Source organism: Adelges cooleyi, unplaced genomic scaffold, assembly GCF_023614345.1.
Source record: "Adelges cooleyi isolate 19-005CV unplaced genomic scaffold, UGA_ACOO_1.1 ACOO_flye_CR_arks_rails_tigmint_CR_PRNA_9, whole genome shotgun sequence".
Lineage (NCBI taxonomy): Eukaryota > Metazoa > Arthropoda > Insecta > Hemiptera > Adelgidae > Adelges > Adelges cooleyi.
The window spans coordinates 12450229-12472559 of record NW_026096579.1 but is presented as its reverse complement, the minus strand read 5'-3'; the positions used below and the strand labels follow the sequence as shown (position 1 = coordinate 12472559).

The 22331-nt window shown below is 28.7% G+C and overlaps 4 protein-coding genes across 6 annotated transcripts in view; 2 read left to right on the top strand and 2 right to left on the bottom strand.

Moving 5' to 3' along the window:
• Positions 1–2415, top strand: part of LOC126846867 (uncharacterized) — a 45614-nt gene extending 43199 nt beyond the window's left edge. The window contains exons 8-11 of the mRNA XM_050586693.1: positions 212–476; positions 546–727; positions 1387–1595; positions 1986–2415. Of these exons, the coding sequence (XP_050442650.1) occupies positions 212–476; positions 546–727; positions 1387–1595; positions 1986–2128 (799 nt within the window). The 3' untranslated portion in view covers positions 2129–2415. The remainder of the gene's footprint in view (positions 1–211; positions 477–545; positions 728–1386; positions 1596–1985) is intronic.
• Positions 2416–4822: 2407 nt separating this feature from the next.
• On the top strand, positions 4823–19872 carry LOC126846158 (oxysterol-binding protein 1). 3 transcript variants are annotated; one of them, XM_050585369.1, is made up of 14 exons: positions 4823–5262; positions 7314–7361; positions 10925–11130; positions 11893–12134; positions 12204–12363; positions 17502–17650; positions 17725–17856; positions 17941–18141; positions 18209–18454; positions 18540–18687; positions 18770–18939; positions 19008–19174; positions 19250–19479; positions 19575–19872. In XM_050585369.1, exons 1-14 carry the CDS (start codon positions 5132–5134, stop codon positions 19742–19744), a joined length of 2400 nt encoding a protein of 799 aa, XP_050441326.1. In that variant the 5' UTR covers positions 4823–5131; the 3' UTR covers positions 19745–19872. The 3 variants fall into 3 exon arrangements, with proteins under 3 accessions (XP_050441326.1, XP_050441327.1, XP_050441329.1); XM_050585370.1 differs by lacking the exon at positions 7314–7361 and having other exon boundaries at positions 4829–5262; XM_050585372.1 differs by lacking the exons at positions 4823–5262; positions 7314–7361 and adding an exon at positions 10546–10654.
• On the bottom strand, positions 7510–10330 carry LOC126846159 (alpha-N-acetylgalactosaminidase-like). Its single transcript, XM_050585373.1, has 9 exons — positions 9987–10330; positions 9734–9908; positions 9398–9572; positions 9220–9314; positions 8991–9152; positions 8714–8911; positions 8448–8612; positions 8262–8340; positions 7510–8160 (listed from the first exon to the last, which is right to left on the bottom strand). The coding sequence occupies exons 1-9, from the start codon at positions 10151–10153 to the stop codon at positions 8069–8071; spliced, it is 1308 nt and encodes a 435-aa protein (XP_050441330.1). The 5' UTR covers positions 10154–10330; the 3' UTR covers positions 7510–8068.
• Positions 19873–22088: 2216 nt separating the features above from the next.
• Positions 22089–22331, bottom strand: part of LOC126846315 (uncharacterized) — a 93616-nt gene continuing 93373 nt past the window's right edge. Inside the window, exon 10 of the mRNA XM_050585627.1 lies at positions 22089–22102. The gene's annotated coding sequence lies outside the window, so the exon portion shown is untranslated. The remainder of the gene's footprint in view (positions 22103–22331) is intronic.

Sequence of the window (22331 nt, the reverse complement as noted above, 5' to 3'; positions counted from 1 at the left end):
TAAATGTATGGCCAGAGTGTCAATGCAATAAACTTTCAGTCTGCCCGATAAAGACATGCATACGTTAAACGCGAAAAAAAATGTATACTACTTTATAGTATAGTAATTATACAGTAGTATAATGTAGTCTATTGACATTGTGTTTATTTGCGACTAATTCTATAACTAATAGTTTATATTAAATCTAACAAATTTTTCTGTTCTATTACAGTTATGTGAAAGTGTATTTATTGCCCGACAAATCAAAAGCTGGTAAAAGAAAGACCCGGGTTAAAAAACACACAATGAACCCAATTTTCGACGAGGTCCTCAAGTATAATTTATCCTTGGAAGAACTAAACAGTCGGACACTATGGTTGAGCGTTTGGCACTCGGACATGTTTGGGCGCAATAATTTCCTCGGTGAAGTCCGAGTTCCCTTAGAAAACAAGATCTTCGATGATCCCACCCCAAAGTTGTACCCACTTCAGGAACGAGTAAGTTTGTTGATAATATTATGATTACCTTTACGTGCAGAATTTTGTAAAAAATCATTAAAATTACAGACTGAACCTTTGGAAGACATGTGCGTCAGTAGCAAAGGCGAAATAATCGTTGGACTGAAGTGTGTACCACCTGATCCGAATTCGAAAAAACGTACAAAGGGCACATTACTTCTGTTGGTTAAAGATGCGAAAAATCTACAGGCGGTGAAATCAAACGGAACTTCTGATCCATTTTGTAAAAGGTGAGGTTTTTAAAAACTTTTATCCGATATTTATCTAGACATTATTATCTTATTCACATTGAATAACTATTATAAATTAGTGGCATATACCGCATATTATATCCACCAAGTTGTATAAGATTAATGATCAACCAAATGTAACAAAAAAAAAAAGTAATGATCTAGGAAATAAACTATTTAAGAAAAATCTACTAGGACAAAAACCTCATTTGTAAGACTACATAGTAGTTAATAAAATAATATAAAATATACACATGTCACATTTATACTTTTATGTGATTATAGGCACATTATATATGTCATCTATAGGCATGGCTAGCTCTTAGGTTATAATAAGTGATTTACATAACAAAAAAAGTTATTAAACGACAAAGGAAAAGTACCCTATTTTGCCAGCATTAAGTTTTCAAGTTAAAAATATTAAGTAGCATGTTTTTGTTTCCAGAACATTAATATTTAGAACACTATGTTTTTATATGAAGTAGACATAATAGCGTCAAACAAATGTTATTTGTATAAGCCAAAAATAACAAGCGATTTCTCGTGCCAAAAATTAAAACTAATTTGTCGGAAGTTTTGCCCAGAATTTAAAAAAAAACGACTATATTGTTCGCATTATCTGTTGTGTAATTAATAATTGTTATTGGATTCTTTTGCAGTTATTTATTACCTGACAAAGGACGAAATTCCAAGCAGAAAACCAACGTTGCTCGCAAAACGTGCAATCCAAGCTGGAATCAAACAATCACGTACCGAGACATATCTCCTGAAGAATTAGCTGAGAGGAGCCTCGAACTGACTGTTTGGGATCACGACAGACTTGGTAGCAATGAGTTCTTAGGAGGTGTCAGACTCTCGTTGGGTTCTGGTAAATATTTATAATTTATTCGAGTAATATCACATACGCGTCGTTTTCTCAAGATAGAATTATTTTTTATTATGTTACTAATAATTGTGTTTGAGAGTTGTCCGTTGGGTAAATGTTAGGCACGCCAAATAAAAATAAAGTTGAGTATTATAATTTATAAACTGTACTGTTTGACTTTCACAACAGTTTTCATCTAACCATATTTTGTTATCGATTTCAATAGTGTAGTAAAAATCGCTCTTTTAGCAAAATGTGACTTAGGTACGTTCAATCGGGTTCTGAGGTACAAATAAATATATGTAAATAATATCAGTGTAATCATTTAAAAATAAATTAAAAATTTTAATAACCATACATGTCATTAATAGTGGTTTTTTGTGTAAATTTTAGGGATGTACGATGGAAAATCAGTCGAGATGGATTCCAACGAAAAAGAAGTGGCTTTGTGGCAACGTATGCTGGATAGGCCAAATTTTTGGGTGGAAGGATGTCTGAGTTTGCGACCGTCGTTGGAACATGCGAGCAAAAATTAAAATTAAAAACGAAACAGATTGGATTTGTATTCTTCAGATGTGTTTTCTTCGTAATTTTTTTTTTTTTTATTGTGTGATATATACATTTAACTGTATTTACTTTTTCATTTTTTTTTTGTTTTTATTAATTCTAAGAATATCTGTGATCTTTAATTTTGATCGTAAGAAGCAAACAAAAGACTATTTAAGTAGTTTTGTGTAATATTGTTATGGAACACCACATTGTGTAGCTTCTTTGTATACTTGGCGTATATGTACTTTCGTGTTATTTATTTATTTTGATAAATGTGAAACATTTTTATCATATTTATACTTGTGTATTGCTTTCGTTAATCACATTATTTATTGAACAATCAGCCAAATTTTAACCTTTCAAGAATATTATGGGGAAAGTAGTTTTCGCATCTTGTTTAAATAATACTACAAAATGTTGAATCTATTAAACAATATCATAACCTTTGAAAAGTTACAAATTATTCAGTCAGGTCAGGTTTAAATGTTCTAATTTTAACTCATTATTGTAACACACATTAATTAAAATAACTTTTTAATATTAAAGATACTTAAACAGTAAATACAAACTTTGTGAATCTACTGAAAATTCTAACGTAATTATGTAGGTAATTAAAATTTGGTTTACGTTCGTTATACAATGTAAATTGAAATATTCATGATTATGCCTCCTGAAATAACATTTTTTTTGTCCAAAAACATGACTTAAGGGAATAGGAATGATGACTCGTAGAGTAAGAGGAAGACTTCACACACATTGATCTCCGGTTTTTTTAACTTTTAATTTCTATGCGTCTAAAAAGCGTTTAAATTTTCCAATTTAGTTAGTTTTTGTAATCAAATAAAATATTGAGAACAGTGCATTTTGTAAAAAGTGATCCTGTATGTATACATATTTTTTTTATATATATTTGAAAAATTCATACAAAAAAATCGGTTATTATACCTATTAAAGCTAATATAGTTTTGTAAAAAAATAAGTTGACATGTTCAAAATGTATTAAAACGAGTTTTTTGCATATAGTATATACTGCTTATATATTATACCTCTCAATATATAGCCGTTTAAACTAACATTATTTTCTTGGTACTACCACTATACTATACATAGATTACTACAATGGTTTTTAAATGAGAATTTTTTTTATACATGTTGCACAAAAGTATGTTAGATTCAGACAAAGATTTTTTTTTTGCAAAAATTAACTTACTCGATTCATATTTGTTTTATTCAAATAAATAAAAATTCATAGTAAGTTTTAAAATTATTATAAAGTAGAACATTTTGGGTTTAAAATAAAATTGGTTTAGGATGTTCAATGCTTGAAATGGTCAACGTTACTTAAGTGTATCTACGCAACGTTAACTGTGAACGGCAAAGCTATAATTATTATAGTTTGAGTAATGAGCGACAAATAATTATCATCTTCTTAATGGAATTATGTCGTAACAGTTAAATAAAAAATAATCCGGTTAAAATAACCTATTTAAATTAATGTCGCGCACACGCAACTTTAGCCGTAAATGGGTTAAAATTATATAAAATAATTACAAATAAAAAAGTGAAACTTATAACTATTAATTGCCTACAGCGAATTACCCGTTTTACGGGTTGCTTGACAACACAGAATACAAGACAAAGACCCAGATAAATATTATGTATGCGACGTCTAATGCGAAATAGCAGCATTAGGTATAGGTACTATAAAAATGTTTTTAAAAAAAAATAACAAATATTATTTTACTTACAATCAACATACAATAACTAAAAATCAAGTATTTAATAAAATAAAATGTAAATATACAACAGTACGATTTACATTTTAAATGCTACTGGTTTTTCGTTATCCATATGTTTAGACTATAGTGGGTGGGATTTATACATAAATGATACAAACTCATCTTTGAAGCCGATGGAACTGTGTCACAAGGTTAATAAATAAAATATATAATTATTCATCTATTAACCTTGACTGTGTCATACTTACACTAAAAAAAATGCCCAATTGTTAAGCTGTGGTTAATTATGAATTAATACATGTCAGACACTTAGAATCATAATATAATTTGTCGTGTTCATAGACGTTATATTTATTATTAAGGTCTATTGTGATCGTTTATTGTTATGTTGTTGTTTTCTTATCTCACTTAAATTACAAAGTTCGATGCCCAATTTGTAAGTATGGATAGTTGAAATTTCATTGATGGTTAAATAAGTAATTCCAGACTATAATATTATAATAATTATAGTTGTTACATTAAATTTGTCGATTACTATTAATACCAAATTTAATGTCGTTAATGTAACATTTATTTTTATTGGTAATAATTAAAATTTACGCTAAACGGCTTTTTCAATATAATATTGTATACAGTTGCTTGGTATAAATTTTAATGATAGATAATAATGAAATAGTGACAAGGTATTGCCATAACTGTGAATTCGAATAATTTGTAGATCTAGAATCACGTAAAAGGTAGCCAAGTTCGCCTGTTAGCGGTAATTCACCATAAGCATAATATCGTACAAGCCTTATGACGATGTAACAAGCACACGGTAATTTCAATCATACCGTTGGCTGCACTGTTGTCAGTGAACACAGTCGGCGGCCTCGAACGAGCTGAAGAGTCTACATAGCTTGCTGTGCCGTCGTCATGTTGTCAATTGTCAGCTGATTAAACTTGTTATCGCGGGTCCTACCGACACACAGCCCAGTAGTGGCCGGAATAGAAAGGGTTGGCGGCAGGCGGTGCAATAATATCATTATTATCTCTGTATTAGTATTTTCGTGTTGCGATTAGGTATGTCATACTATACTGGAATCGCATAATCATAACAATATTAAAGAAGTTATCGGTTTCGTTATTCTGCAAGCGATTTGGTCGTCGGTCAAAGCCGGGAGCGTGTCGGTTAACACCTACCAACGGGCCGCTTAAAATGCTTGAACTCTGCAGCCGCTGTTAGGTGGTCACCGCGAAATTCATCAAAACATGTCGATGGATGCAAAGAATTCGTTGGACGACGAAGACATGAAAGGTTGGCTTTTCAAGTGGACCAACTACATAAAAGGCTATCAAAAACGATGGTTCGTCCTGTCCAATGGAATACTGTCCTACTACAGGTACGCTAGACTTAACTGTTCAACATGGGATCTCAAGGTCTATTAATGTAGCCTTGATATTTTGCAATACTTTCATTGTGGAGTAGCCACTAAAACAAGTTTATTGATTTTGAAAGAGATGAGGCAAAATTTGGTTAATAGCCTTTGAATCTTTGTTCCTCCAAAAATTATTAGTGAAACAAAATTCAACAACATTGCGTGGCCTTAAGCTATAGCTTAACAGTTTAATCCCAATCTGCCAACTTTTTTCTAGTTGAAAAAACAACAATTTTTAAAAGAGAATAAAACAAATTAATTTTACCGAGAACCCTTTTTTTAGAAACTTTTGTCTACAAATTGTTTGTGCTTTTAATACTGATCTGCAGACTTCTCTAATTTAAAAGTTAAAGCTACTTTAACAGTGCCCAAGCCGTTTAAGTAGATATTATTTTTATTATAAAATAGGGTGCCCAGTAAAGTAAATATATGAAAAAATAATAATTAACTATAGTGAAGGTATAGTAATATCAACTATTTTTGAAAATGATAAAAGCCATAATAAAAGTAAAATTAAAATATAAATAAAATTGTTTAACTACCTAATTATGACAAACTTGGTTATCAGGAAAATGTTCTATTGTATTGCCTTATATAATGCAGTTTTATTTTGTACAATGTACTATTTATAATTAATCTATATGCCGTACTAAATCTCATATTATTGAATTTGTGTATTTTTACTTTTACATAAGATATTTCATAAGGAATAGTGTTTTTCAAAGACCTTATGTTCATTTTTTTTTAAACAAATTAGAACAAAATATGTAGAAAAAGTTACTTTAGTAAAACAGATTACCTAGATAATATAGTCATTAGACTACTACAAATGTCAATAGAATTTCATTTTGACATAGTACATTTTTGTGTTGTGTCAAAATAAATAATGGGCTAGACATTTAAAATACCATAATTTAGCATTTTTTTTTTTTACATTATCATTATTCTTTAATGATGCTATTGTATTAAGGTCATAACTTAATTATTCAAGAATACAATTATTATTTACAGTAGTAATGGCCAACAATATCAATTGTTCGTCACTAATTACAATATCAACATTCAAGCAAATATTAAATAATATTATAGTAGATTTTAAAACTTTTTAATATAAAAAACAAAAAAAAATTATTAATATTCTTTTTTTTTGTACAAATTAACAACTTGATAACAAAAAAAGCTAAATCTTTTTAGATTTTGGTTATTATACTTTAATTTGAATAAGCTGACAATTGAATATGAATTAACAAATGAACAGTGATTTTCAATTTTATATCTATCTTTTAACTCAATTTTACTGTTAATGTTAGATTTGCAATAGATTTATTATTTTATTTCTATATAGTAAGACTTTTGTAATTTTTTTGGACTGCATCATAATACAATTAATAAGGTTATATGATTATTCACTAGAAATATTTTTTTTCAACGAAATTATCAGTCTGTTTGTTGGTTTATTGGTGTAATGGTTTAAATTATTTTACTATTGTCTATTCCAACAGCAACAATAATGTCCAATAATATATGTAAACAGGTATAGCAATCCTAGAGGCACATTGGGGCACTACTGTGTTAGTTAAAAACAAACCAAAATATGTCTAATTTATTCAATATTCCTCCTTTTTTCTAAATATAGACTTAAAGTTTGAGCACCATGTCCAATTTATAAAAAAATAATTTTTTTGTAAAGATTTAAATAAACAATTTTTTTGTGAATTTTTTAAAAGTTTAACAAAATTTAGTTTAAAAATTTAATATCTAAGATTTACTATGCTGAAATTTAAACCAGTCATAAAATCAGTATAATATTTTTGAAGAAAAAAAGTTTTTTCTATTTATAAATAAGCACAATTTCCATTTGTAAGTAAAAAATAAATGAAATGCCTCTTAATTATGCATAAAATATAAATGTATTTACCTATGTAATAATTTAGGGAAGTTCAAAATTCAGCAGAATAAAATCTTTTATAATACATAAGTACTTTTAACTAATATTTGGTTATTTTTTTTTTAAGTACACAACATACTATAATTGACAAAATTGTACGAAGTCCAGCAGAGAGGTATGACGTTTTTCTAAATTCATTAAATCACTTAATTTTAAGCAAAATTGAATTAAAATTTTTATAAAGATCAATTACATAAAGCCATTTTGTTTTTACATAAAAAAACATTAGTATATTTGATTTAAGAGGCAAAAATAACATCATCTAATTCTTTTGCAACCACTCCCGTAAACGAGCTGAAAAGTTGTCATTAGGCTTGCCAAACATCTCGACTGGAATCGCTTGAATTTTCCTTGTAATCGCTCGTGAAAAGTCCTCAAAAGTGCAAGGTTTTTCAATTAAAATTTTCCCTTTGAGGTACCAACATAAAAAGTAATTACAGAGCTACAAAATAGGCGATCACAGAGGCCATGCAGTGTTCCCATGTAGGGAAATGAGGTGCCCTGGAACATGTTGCCTCAAAAATGACAAAGATATTCTTAAAGTATGCCAAGTGGCCTTATCTAACTAAGTACTAAAATACGATAGACGTCCAGCTGCGGTTGCCTGTGGTGATAGCTGCGCCGAGGTTTTGCTTAAATGGTTACAACAAGTGGTTGAACTATTATTTTTGTAACATATCAAAAATCCAACAAGTATACTAGTATATTCTATATAATATTTCTTTAATTTTGTACTATTTCTGAACTTATTACAATAGTTGTAATTCTTATATTATTTAAAATGTTAAATTGATCATTCCTTGATGATGTACTGAGAAATAATTACTTGAATAAGAATGTATCATTATCCATAGTATATTCAAACTTTGTAAAATGGTACTTTGTGACGACATTTGCTTTTAAAAAAACAACTCCTGAAATAAAATAAACAAGGTATAACATTCTGTTTATTTAAGCCATATTTTATCAATATTACACTAGGAATATCTATCTCATAGGCTTTTAATTTTCTTACCTGATGGGTTTGTTAGTACTTTTATCTGTGAACTGGGTTTCAATATATGTTTCACAGTGTCGTCTTTTGTATATAAATTCTATTATTGAAAAAAAAAACAATTTAAGTTAAGATAATTCAGTTTTTAAATGTAATTTTTTGTATAAATTATTAACTCAAGTATAGTATTATTTTAATTTTCATTACCATGATGATATAACCTTTAGGATTAGTTAGTCCTAAATTTTTCAGTGAGATTTCATAAACAAATGGTGTACCCATGGTTCTGCGATTAACAAATGCCAATGCATAGGAGTAATATTCTTCATCTATCGGTTCAATTGGTTTTGCCCAAATATCAATACCTTGATCCTATATGGCCCATAAATGTTTTAATAGAATATATAATTTCTTACATAAATATTAAATTGTTAAAGACAAGTAAAGACTAATATAATATAAATTTTACTAACCAAATAAATCCTTCTTCCCTGTATACCAAGTTTATCTTGATTTACATTAATTATTTCTTTGTTCTGAAGTATACTCTTAAATTCCGGACGTACAGTGGACAGCTTATTTGACATCATCAGAGGTGCAGTTAAAACAGCCCATAGAGCCATTTGTGTTTTGCATTGCTCATAACTTAATGCAAAGTTACCAATTAATAGCTAAAATACAATTAATTTTGTTACTAATACATTAGTAATATGTGCACAATTACAGTATTTTAATAGCTGGCAATAATACCATATCAGGATCATTCCAATGTCCAGGACCGGCAAATTGTGCCCAATAATCTTGTTTTGCTGCAAATACATCTACAACTCCCATTAGTGAACTATATGATTCTTGAATATCACCATAATTTCTCCACAAGTTACAATTTTCAGCTACTAATTTATAATTTACCTATATTACAATATAATAATCAAAATTATTTTAACCTTTAAACTTGACGATATTGTTTTTGTCTTACTTTCATTCCTTTTCCTTCTTGATAGAATGGCCAACAGCACGAGTAAACTATAGGTCTACCAGTTTTATTTAAGTATTTACCAAATTGTGGAAAACCTTATAAAAAATACATTTAAAAAATGTTGGTTAGTATATCTTTTTGTTTTCATATAGATAGTCAATAATTTATTATTACGCACCTATATCCATTCGATGTTCGTCTATATAACATCCATCAAGTTTAACATAATCAACTCCCCATTCAGCAAATGTATTAGCGTCAACTTCTTCATGCCCTTCTATACCGGGGTAACCTTCACATGTTTTTGACCCAACATTTTCATATATTCCAAATTTCAACTCTTTGGAATGAACCTAAACAATATTTTTTATTATACAATATAAAAGCCAATACAAAAATGTATCTTTACACTTTTGCGTGAAGTGCAAAATATTATTTGCTTTAAACAAATTTAAAAGTTACATTTAGATAATTGGTACTTGAAATATTTCTTTAACAGTAACAAACAACTTACATAGTCTGCAAGAGCTTTAATTCCATTTGGAAATCTTTTTTTATCTGCTTGTAGTTTACCTTCAACGGTTCGATTTGGTTCTAGCCAGCAGTCATCGATGATAACATATTCATATCCTACCTGTGCATAGCCTTCACTTACTAATAAATCGGCCGTTGTTTTAAATAATTGTTCACTGTAAATTATGAGTAAATAACTTAGTGTAAAAATTTTTTTTATATACATTTTACTTAAAACTATGTTATTTTTTTACCTAACACATTCATCTGGAAACGTATTACAGTCTATTGTGCATCTAAATCTCTGCCAAGCTAGCCAACCCATTGGCGGTGTTAAAGCTAATCCATTGTTAAGCGCATACAAACCATCATTTATAATAATTAAAATAAAACATAGCGTTGAAAGTTGATAATAAGTCATTTTTATAACTAGATCTAATTAACAATCTGTTAAGTATATAAAAACAAAAAGTTTTAAATTTATAAGCTGTTGTTGCAATTTATATTTGTTTTATCGTTTGGATTACTCTTCCCTATTAGCCACTACAATATAACTGGACATGTAACCTTTAAATAGTACCATACGTTCAAGTTTTTACGGAGATAATGAATCTTTTAATGAGGCTCTTTCAATACTCTCGTTGGTGTACTATTATGAATTTTACAATAGTTTTTAATTACATTGTAAGTATTTACAATATAGTTATCAACATATTATGTATATTAACATAATATAGAGATTATATATTATTATTATATTATTATTATTTTCGACTAATGATAACAAATAGTATGAAATCTACATAATAATTTGACGTCTTTATATTTTATCAAATTATTAATGTACAGTCATTAAAATGTATTGAAATGGAGAAATGCATAACCACTAAAAATTAAAAACCTGTTAAGAAATGCTGTATAAGTCAGTACTGTACATATTTACAAAAAATATAATATTATGTATATTATACAGTTACAAAACAATTTTTTAGTATTACAATAATATGAATTATTTGAATAATTATAAATTTTTTATTACAGTTTATTAATTTTAGCAACAAAGCAATATAAATTTGCTAATAAATAATATACCCACAACCTACTTCTGCGATAATTGTTTTGTTTCTTCACTCAGAGATAAGATCATAAATTTTAAAAAATTTACTTAAGTAATTCAACTTTATTTTTATAGGACTCAAGCTGAGATGTCTCAACTATGTCGTGGCACAATCAGATTACACGGGGCATCAATACAGACAGAAGACTCCTGTACTATAGTAATATCTAATGGTGGTGCTCAAACATTTCATTTACGAGCAACAAATGAAGTAGAACGACAACGATGGGTTACTGCTTTAGAGTTAGCTAAAGTTTGTGAAATTAAGCCAACAACAACAGGTAATTTAAATATATTATTTTGATTTTTAATTACATTTTTATTAGTGAACATTTCGACTGCCCCAACAAAAAGGGTCATATCTTGTTTTTTGCAACTTTTCAGGATGAACCAAACAAACATTCAAATTTAAATTCTTATTCTGTTGCATAACATGCTATAACATGTATCCAAATTTTCAAACTGATATGTTATAAACAGAATAAGAATTTAAATTTGAATGTTTGTTTGGTTCATCCTGAAAAGTTGCAAAAAATGTGATACAACCCTTTTCGTTGGGGCAGTCGATTTATATTGAATTGTTGAACCTCAATTGATGATTCAAAGGATATGTGATTAGAGTTATATAGGGCCATAAATATCATTCTATGGTATTGATGCATTGTTTAGTTTCATCAATATTGTACTACTACCTCTGTAGTCCCGGTATAGTAGAATACAACGCAAGTTATTATTCTTATAAGGAAACAGAAAAATGTATAAAACTTACATATTTTTACTATGGTGATCAAGATGAACAAAAATTAAATAAATCTTGTTATATATAAACTGCCAAAAAGTGTGAACATTTTCTTTAGTTCAACCTACAAAGTGTGATGTGTATTTTTTTTAAATAAAAGTGCATATTTGTTAATTATGTATGCATAAATGCATGCAAGATAAGGTAGCTTTTAGTGCATAAATATATTGACGCCTATTAATAAATAACTAAAATTATTTAACTTGTTTAAAAATGTTAACTATAAGAACAAATTTTGTTTTAGATGGCAGCAAAGAAAATGAATTAAATGCAAATCAGGAAGTGTCATCAGTAGTATCTTCATTGAACAAAAAATTAGCGGAGCTACGTTCTCAAAATGAAATAATATCAAAACATAGTAAAGCTCTTCAACGTTGCCTATCAGAATTAGAGAATTCAGATTTGCCTCCTGATGTCTCTACAAAAATAAAAGCTTGGCTTGAACGTGCAAATTTATTTCGCATCGCATCTATTGGCATGGTCACTGTAAGTATTTTACGATACTGCATAAAACTGTGAGTTTAACAATAACAGTACTATATTAAAACATTTTAGAATTGCTCCGAGTACTTAGATTTGGCCCAAAGTCAGGGTAACAAGTGGAAAAAGATGTTGTATAATGAACGACGACAGCGACTTCAGCTAGTCGAAATGGTTGACCAAATTGCTAGAGAACAGACGGTCATGGAGCATGTAGCTAACAATGACAAACAAGGTAATTTTTTTTTAATGTATAATTAAGTTTTATACAATTATGATAGGTCCATAAGTCTGTTTTTATATTTTAAATGATATGCTGAGTATTGCTAAATTGCCAACATTTGACCAGACAACTTATTGTTTTCCCAAAATACCATGTTTGGCTTTCGACGACAGAATTATAATTAGTTAAAAAGAGTACACGGGTATCTATAGAGATCATTAAAACTCTTTTTGAAACTTTAAATTGGGTAGCTTAAAAGGTGGAGTAATAACTAAAATATCCTACTGAAGTCCAATAAAATGTTAACTTTTAGTTTATATTTAAATAAATATAATGCAGTTGCGTTTCTAGTATATGTATTTTAGTGCTGTAAATAAAAAAGCAATCTAATTTTGTCGGTTTTTGTAATTTTTAAATTATAGTTAAAATAGGGTCGACCTATATCTATAGATTAATTCACGTACCTATATTACTTAGTAGGTACTATTGTATGCTATTTTTGATGATTATAATTTTGCACATGTAAGCTGCTATTGTGTATAAAAATGTGTTTAATTATTATGTTTCCTAGTAAATCGTACGCACGGTTATTTTAATTTTAAAAACATATTAGGAAAAAAAGAGCTAATAGTCATAAGAATATGAAGTTACAATTGGATGGTTAAACACGGTAATACTGTAACACGTTTTTGGAAAACTCGGTTTTCCGCCAAATTTTTCTATTTTATTCAAAGTAAAAATTACAAATAATATGAAGAATCTAAAAATTGTAAGATACATTACAATTTTCAAAAAAATAACTTATTGTGTTATATTGATCATAAATAAAACTGGTATTAATCGACAATGTCTGATTTCCATAAGGTTTTTTTTGTATTAATTAAAAACTCAGAAAACAATTTTTTTTAAAAATCCAATAGAGTTTATTAGAACATTAAAATCTGGTTGCATATTACAACAAAACGGTACACTATACTTCAAAACGTGATCACAATAATGCGGGCTTGGTCGAAGATATTAAGTAGAAAAAAAAATTGTAAATATTTGACAAAAAAACTGGTTTTACTAGATTTCGAACACGTCAGCTATTTTTCAGATTTAATTTAGGTGTTTAACTTTAATTTTGCTATAGGGTATAATTACTGTGAACGTATTCGGTATACAATTTTTTTATGAGATCGGATTTGGTGGTGAAAATTGCTCTTACATCGGAGTTGTCCGATTTCGATTTTTTTTTGTTAAAAAGAGAAAGACGAAGCGCATTGGATTTCGGTATTTGATTACATTTCAAAAAAAAAAAAATTAAAAAAATGGGATGAAATATGCGTAGAATTTGCCTTAATTATGTCTTATGAGTTATTACAGCGTTTAGAAATTTAGTTTTGAGAATCCAAGACTTTAGCGCCATGTAGGAAGCTTATGCGCAGACTCCTTATAAAGTAATAATAATGTTTGAGCAATTTATAAAAACGTTTTGTAGTTTTGTCGGTCGTAAGTGAACAATAAGATTTGTGAACAATGTATTTTCATATGTGGTAAACATTCGTACCCGCATACACAAGTCGGAGCCATGTGTGCGACCATAAACAAATATTTATTTTTCGTTGAACAGACAATTGTAATCCCAACATTATGTCGTCGCGATTCCTACTTCTGAACAAATTCCATTTCCTCACTAGAGAAATTCAATGATAGAACGAGACGCTTTAAAAATTACTTTTAGTTCATTTATAGTTGGCCATTTTTATCTCAACGCATTATTATTAGGTTTTAACTATGGCGTGTCAGAAGAGCCATATGAAAATAATGATTAAGTTGTTTAGTTGTATAATTACATTTGACTATATAATATATACGTTTGTCTACAAAGAACAATTTCAAATATTAAGTAGTTCGTAAATTTGTGTTCGCTTTGTCTGCATTATATTGGCTGTGGTAATATTAAGACGAATAAAGATTTGTATTTTACCCAAAACAATGGTCTCATAATAAACATTTGATGTAGTATAAATATTTAAAACATAGACATCACCATGTAGCTTAACGGGCCATGAAGGCCCAGGCTGCCATCATGAGATGGCAGCATTAAAATATAGACAACAAAAGTGTAAACAAAATATAATTTCTATTAACTTGTTATAGTCGTATTCATTTAAAAACAAATTTAGTTGTTTAAGTAAATTACTTGACTAAAATAAATAATATATTCTGTATTATTTATAGTGTTATAAATACTATTTTCATTTGTCACGTTGACATTCATTGAGATTCGCAATTCACATAAAAATGTACTCCCGTGTTTTTATTTACGAGTTCATTAATTTAACAATATTTAGATGTAATAACATTTAATTAATAATAACATATTAAAGCAAATAACGATATTATGTCCTGCTGGTTAATTTAACATTATGTTGCTATGACTTTGTTTTATATTGATGTTATCTGTTCTTTAAAAGTATATTACTTCCTTGTAGTAATAAATAATAATAGCAAAAATTTATCGTCATAGAATAATTACAATAATAGTAAACCTAGTAAGAATTACAATTTAAGTTCACTGAGATTAGGTTTGGAATAGGTATACTGTCAGTTTGTTGTTGTATGAAATAATTGGGCAATAATTGTGTTTCTATTAAAATTCAAGATTAGCATTAATTTGCCGTCCCCTCGCTGCTTGCCAATTAACTAACAGACATCAAATTCGAAGGAGTGTGGGTAGCTATTGAAATAATACTAATAAGAAATAACAATATCATAGCATTTTAATATAGATTATGATGCGCAATTGGTATTTACCATTTCCATGGCCATAATATTTTTATCACAAGAATCAATAGAAGTTATACAATAATTGTTGATTATAATAATATGGTTTTTAATTTGCGCGTGTCGCGTACAAGACGTTCAACCGATCAGTATTGGTTTAGAATCCGTGTGTGCTTCGACGAACCATATGGGAACAAAAATGTGTAAATCAGATATATATCGAGCTTTGCGAGTGCCGGTAAACACGTATTGCGTATAAGATTACAGTATTAAGGACAGATTTTGAGCAATGAAGCAAAAATGCAGTGGTGGTAAGGAATTATTCGTATTTATTTTTTTTTTGCAGGTCATAAAAAGGGTATATTTATATCGTTCATAATTTTGATTTTTGTTAAAAAATTAATGGATGCCGTTTTCTGAAATTACTACAATAATCTTTAAGTCCTGGTCGTTTACATGACGGTAATATAAATTATAATATAATTTTTCAATATCCGTTTTACGGTTATTTTCTAGTTGTTGGCATATTCGTGCATCTGTGTTAGCTCTAAGCAACCGAAGGTCTTTATTGTGTTGTTTACCATAAACTTGTAGTAATAAAAAATTTGCTGATAAGTAAAGTACCCGAATTTCTCGTTAACATTTATATTTTTAAAACAAAGAACTAATAATAGTATAATCATTTTATCAACAGCAACAACAACGTCATAAAAACCATTTTCTTACCATAACATTACAAAAAAAAACCTTATACCTTTGCCGCTCTGCATCGAAGCTAAAAATTCTACATAAATTAATGTATATTAGATTCAACAGAGTTAGCCTGTCATTTTTGTACTAATTATGGATTTTAATATCGCATACAGACTACTACACTGACCTCGAAAAATAACGAATCTATTATTGCTACTTGTTATGTAACTTAATCATATTAACTATATAATAATAATCAGCCGAATATAATGTGAGTGGATCAATGAATTGAAAATATGTACAAAATATCAAGAGAAACAGCACTTTTTGATTTAGAATTTTTATTAATAATTATTTTAATGAAGTTACATTACTTTTTACTGAAAGTAGGATTACAAGATAAGTAATAAAAACTACTAATTTAACGTGTAAAATATGTAATCTCCTAATTCCGAAATTCTACTGATTTGGACATTGTTTTATGTTGGTTATAGACTATAGAACAGACTAACTATGTTTGACATGATAATTACATTTATGATGTAAATTTCCCGATAAGCGAGTAGATACTGTATCTTCCAGAATCCAAATACTGCATAATATTATCACTATAATAATATAATAATAATAATAATAAACACTATAATATATATCATTGTTTTCTTTATGTGTGCCGACCAAGTAGGATCAGTGTAGTGTAATACGTAGTATAAGTAATTTAACACGTTAGCTGCTAGGAGAGATTCTAGTTCAATTTTTTGAGAACCACTTGAACTGGTACCGCCGGCTTTACCAATGGCAGATGTGTTAAAAAAAACATTATGTTTATCGTCTCGATTTGTCGTCACACAGATCTAAGATTTACCCTGAATTCGTTGATCATCAGTAAAATTAATACTTAAATCATTCCGTTCAAAATCCTTAAATAGAATTTATCTAGAAAACGAATCTGTTATTTTTTTCGTCAACGATTGAGTTACACTTCACCAGTTTTTAATAAAAGATTCCTCTCTTTGCACAACGCACAGCAACCATTTGTGATTTCGGACATATTTCTTCACTGTTTCGATTTTACTAAATTTTAAATATGCTTTATTTCTTTCGTCGGGCTGATTTTGTAATTTTGATGATGATTTGAAGATTGTGATATCAATGAAATATCAAGTGTCAAACCATGATTTTGTTAATAATTCGATTATCGGTACAGTTAGGTTAATAGGTATAGTCAGATTGTGTGAAGTTTCATGAACATAAATAAGTAATAAATAAGCGTTATTTCACAGGAATAATTTTCGAAGGAGAATCAATATGATTAAACAACATTATAAATTATTTTTTATTCAGTAAAACACAAATTTATACTCTGGTAGATTTAGAAAATTAAGCTTACTCAAAAACAAATTGGATAATTCTTGGCATTAAAAAAAAAAAAAAAACTGAAATTGAAATAGTGTTTGGTAAAATTCAAACATTTAAACATTTGTACTTAGTTTTGTTGTGTTTTTAATTTATCATGTTCAAAGCGTTTTTTGGAAAAAATTATAGGTACTAAATATATCATATATCAATCCAAATAGGCACTTAGTGACAATATTATGACACTCGAGGGTTTTTCTTTAGCAACATACTGTAGTATTGTTGTTATTTGCTATCTTGTTATAATATTAAGTTTTATTTAAATGTTTCAGGAGATTCATCCGATGATGATTCTTCGGACAATTGCGAATTTTTTGACGCTCAAGCTGGCGACTTATTGGACGGGACCACAAATAGTTTCCTAGTCAATAGACAGTCTCCCAACGTCCATCAACATAAATCTTTAACGCCCGGCACACCGGTAATGATTGTTTAATAAAATGTGTGATGGTATTTTGGAAACTTATTCAAAGTGAAATGTTCATTGGTTCATAGGCTTTAGATAAGTTGGAAACCGAAGAACTGGACTGTAGTGGAGGATCCAGCAGTGATATCGACGATGTGCCAGACTCTTCAGCCATATTGACGGCGGCGATTTGCTCGTCATCTGCTCTAAAAACGACTCGTGTATGTATATCAGCTAGTCGATTTTTGTACCACTTGTGTTAAACTGGCAACGCCATATCTAATTTAAAAATTGCTCATCTAAAGGATAAAAACAATGAGCCTACCAGTATGTTCCCTCAGTTGTCTGAAAACGCGAAAAAAATGGTTGAAAGTGTTAACAAACATCCGCTGAAACCGGGCGACAAACGAAGGTGCCGGGTTCCAGACAAACCAAATCATCAGCTGCACATCTGGAGCATTTTGAAAAACTGCATAGGGAAAGATCTGTCCAAAATACCAATGCCGGTATTTCATAAACATATAGTTTAAATTTTTAAAAGATGACATCATTATTATTTATTTAATATTTTAGGTAAATTTTTCTGAACCGCTGTCGATGCTTCAACGAATTACGGAAGATTTTGAATACTCCAGCATACTTGACACAGCTGCTCAATGTAAAGATCCATTGGAACAGTTGGCTTACGTTGCCGCGTTTACAATATCCTCATATTCTACAACTGTGAACCGTACGAGCAAACCGTTTAACCCGTTATTAGGCGAAACCTATGAATGTGATAGGATGGCAGATCTAGGTTGGAAGGCATTTAATGAACAAGTAAATAAATAATATTTTATTATCCTGCCAGTCTTGTATTTTCTATATGATTAAATGGTTTTATAATTTATCCATTAATTATTAGGTTTCACATCATCCGCCAATTTCAGCACAACACTGTTCGGGTAAAGAATGGACGTGTTGGCAAGAATTTTCCATGTCTTCAAAATTCCGTGGCAAGTACTTGCAGGCCATCCCTGGTGGTATTGCTCATCTTGAGTTCTCAGCTTCTGGTTTGTATCTTTTGTTACTACTATTTGTAATGTTTTTACATTTGTCTTTTTTTTTATGTTTTCGTTATTATTTTTTTTACAGGAAATCATTACACATGGACCAAAGTCACAACTACCGTCCACAATATTATAGTTGGAAAACTTTGGGTTGACCAAACTGGTGAAATGACAATAACTAATCATAAAGATGGATCTAGGTGTCGTTTAAGCTATATACCTTATAGCTATTTCACGAGAGATCAACAGAGAAAAGTATATTATTTTTAACAGTGTATAATTATCGAATAATTATTATTGTTAATGTTTTTTTATGTGTCAAGGTGAAAGGGTATGTTGTGAACAAAGATAACGAGGTAAAATGGGTCGTGAATGGTACATGGGACAACAAAGTCGAAATAGCTCCCGTAATTAAGTATGAAGGTCCCGTCGATAGTCCGACCTGTCAAACTGGAAGTTATATGTTAGTTTGGCAAAGGAAAATTCCTCCGTATGTATAGAATGTGCATTAATAATTATAACGTTAATAATAATAATTAATAACTTTTTTTTTTAATTTGTGTAGAGCTGATTGTGAAAAATATTATTATTTTACCACATTGGCTAGTCAATTAAATGAAATGGAAGAAGGTATAGCACCAACAGATTCGAGATACAGGTCTGATCAACGGTTAATGGAATTCGGTCTGTGGGATGAAGCTAATATAGAAAAACTTAGGCTAGAAGAAAAGCAGAGAATTCGAAATAGTAAGGCTCATACTCTTAATGAAACCACTAAGCAGTATAATGATAATGGTATGTAAAATGTACTGAGCTGTTGGAATTGTTTATATTTACCTTACAAATATAATTATCGTTTTTCAATTTTATACCATTACGCTATTTTATAGAAGACGACGATGAAGACGCTGATCAAGAAAATGTTAAAAGTGTTGTTAAACCGGCGTGGTTCAAGCGAGATTTGTGCAAATGGACGAAAACACCATGCTACATATTTACTAATGAGTATTGGGAGTGTAAACAGAAACAAGACTGGAGCAGATGTCCATCGTTATTTTAAAGCAGCACTTGATAATTGTTGTTTTGTCTTTATACAGTTTTGATAAGTTTTTTAATAGTAACAACGGTAATAAAATCAAACCACTGCTTATATACAGCCATGTACAATATACATAGTACAATGTATCAGTTAAGGCGTACCACTAAGAACTTATTTTCCTACAATTTGTCGTTTGTTAATTTTATTTTTGAACCACTGTAGAACAAACTGCTGCGATGGATACATTATTTACGATTTTATTTCGGAAGTTGCTATAACAAAAAAAGAAGTTGCTATAACAAAATTACTCAAGGAGACCGACCTTTGTTTATTTATTTATATATATAACTATAATTTCTTTCCTATATTTTGTTATTGTTTCACATTGTTTGTATTATAGTTACCCCAATTTTATATTTGAAATTTACACAGATATATTCTTTGTACAATCTCGATGACATAAATATTCAACTTCAATTATTTTTCCTCATAATTTTATTGTTTTTTATTGTATTTTAATAGAAATCCCAAAAGTGGTGTACATGTTGGCTTAAATGTTATCTAAGAATTTTTAAATCTCATTGCCGAGGAATTGATTTAATAATCATTTAAAACAATTTTTTTTTAATAGCAAATTCTAATAATAAATATTGAACATCGTTCCTTTATTTACTTAAACTGATACATTTTATAATTTGAAAACGTAATTTGAATTAAGAAGTTTTACGACATGTCCATTTCATATATCAAATATATGAAATTTAGAAATTTGTTTTAAATGTAATATGTGGACCTTTATTTAACTATGACATTAACACTCATTTTTCATTTTTTTTTTTTTGGGGGGGGGGGGTAGGAATTTGAATTATAATTTTTTAATATATTTTAACGTATTTAGAGAATATCTATTTTCGTTTTTCTTAATGTAAATAATTAAATTTCTTTTTAACGATAAGTGAAACAAAAATTTAAATTGATTACCAAAATGCTCTCAAATAAAATCACTGTAATGCAATTTTCCATGACGTGGCTTATTATTAATTATTATAGTTTTACTTGTTTAAAATAGTATGACACCATATGATTTAACTCTGTAATTTCGGTGTTGGTTCGTTGTTATATTTGATCAGCTTTAATTTCCATTTTATTTCTTAACGAGTGAGTTCCAATAATGTACTTTTCTTCACGTTTTCACGTCATCTCTTTATCCACTCATCATACTTCCTTGTAGCCGTAACTCTTTGCTTACCTATTTTCCGCAATTTTTATCTAATTAGTCTTGTTATTCTTTAACTTAATGTTTCTTTGTATTCTTTTGCAAATTTATATTTAATATAATTTTTTGTTATTGTCAAAACGTAGACTTCACTAGGCTTTATTAATTTTACTAACCTACTCACAATCATAATTTAAATGAATTAGATTCTCTTTACCTTAAGTTATTAATATACTATGACATTATGTTTACTAACAGTAGCGTTGTTAAATTGACGTTCTTAGTGAAGTCTGCGTTTTACAGCTTGGTACCATATTATTTTTTATCATTAATTTAGTCAAATATTTTGTTACCTTTATATAAAAAAAATTACAAAGGAGTAAACACGTTTATTGCCTAATTGTGTTACCTTAATTAGGGTGATAGTCATAACAGTTTAATTCTCTATTAAATATTATTAAAAACTTAAGGGCTGTGAAAATAATCAAGAATTGTTATAAGGATTTATAGGTTATCAGTATTATCAATAGTTGTTTATTATAAATAATTATTATTATAAAAGAAATTATATATTAATATATTAATGTTTTGTTTTATTTAATTTTGGTGCCTGACGAATTGCATCGTTTCTCGTTATAAGTGAATAGTCTTGACTCCTACATAATATATGACTTGGATCACCGAGAAAGCAGCATATATTTTCTTAGAAACGGTGTAGGTGCATTTTATTAATATTATTTGTTTTGTATAAAACTAATGATAAAACGATTATTGTTTAGGTTAAGATCATTATATTATTATAATGTACTTACATATATTTTTTATTATTGCGTGTTTGTGAATACATTATTGATTATGTTAAAAAAATATATAGTATAAAATTAAGTGGTTTTTGATTTATTATCATGCCATCTAGTTGACAGTCTGAGTCTTGTTAATTAATAATACTCCTTTGAGTCTAGATCGAACTAGTCTTAACATATGTTAATTGGTCTTAAGTATTTCTACACACATTTTGTAGAAAATCAATTATTTTATGCATAAAAAATAGTATGTCTTAAAATAATAGTAATTTTTTAGCTATTTATAATTTTAAAATTTCTGTCACAAGTACACATCAAAACAAACAGTTCGACTTGGGTACTTGTTTATATTTATTGTTTCTTAATTTTCCAATGAATATTATACATAATAAAAAAATATTTATCAACTATATTTTTATAATTTAACACGTGATATATATTTTAAAAAATTGGGGAAGAATTTTTTAAAAGCAAAGGGTACGATTTTTTACTATACAGTAAGGTTGTCCGAAAACTACATTTTTTGTTTTTTCACAGCCTTAAATTAACAGTTTCCCAGCTTAACCCTAGCCAATTCTGTTCAGGTTAA

Bases quoted from the DNA above. Each gene is read 5' to 3' on its own strand.
- LOC126846158 (XM_050585369.1), top strand. From the start codon at position 5,132: ATGTCGATGGATGCAAAGAATTCGTTGGACGACGAAGACATGAAAGGT. The intron at 17,651-17,724 runs GTAATGATTGTT...ATTGGTTCATAG, and splicing joins CTTTAACGCCCGGCACACCG to GCTTTAGATAAGTTGGAAAC. The intron at 18,455-18,539 runs GTAAATAAATAA...ATTAATTATTAG, and splicing joins GGAAGGCATTTAATGAACAA to GTTTCACATCATCCGCCAAT.
- LOC126846159 (XM_050585373.1), bottom strand. From the start codon at position 10,153: ATGACTTATTATCAACTTTCAACGCTATGTTTTATTTTAATTATTATA. The intron at 9,573-9,733 runs GTAAGTTGTTTG...AATATTGTTTAG, and splicing joins TTAAAGCTCTTGCAGACTAT to GTTCATTCCAAAGAGTTGAA. The intron at 8,161-8,261 runs GTAAGAAAATTA...ATTTTATTTCAG, and splicing joins AGTACTAACAAACCCATCAG to GAGTTGTTTTTTTAAAAGCA.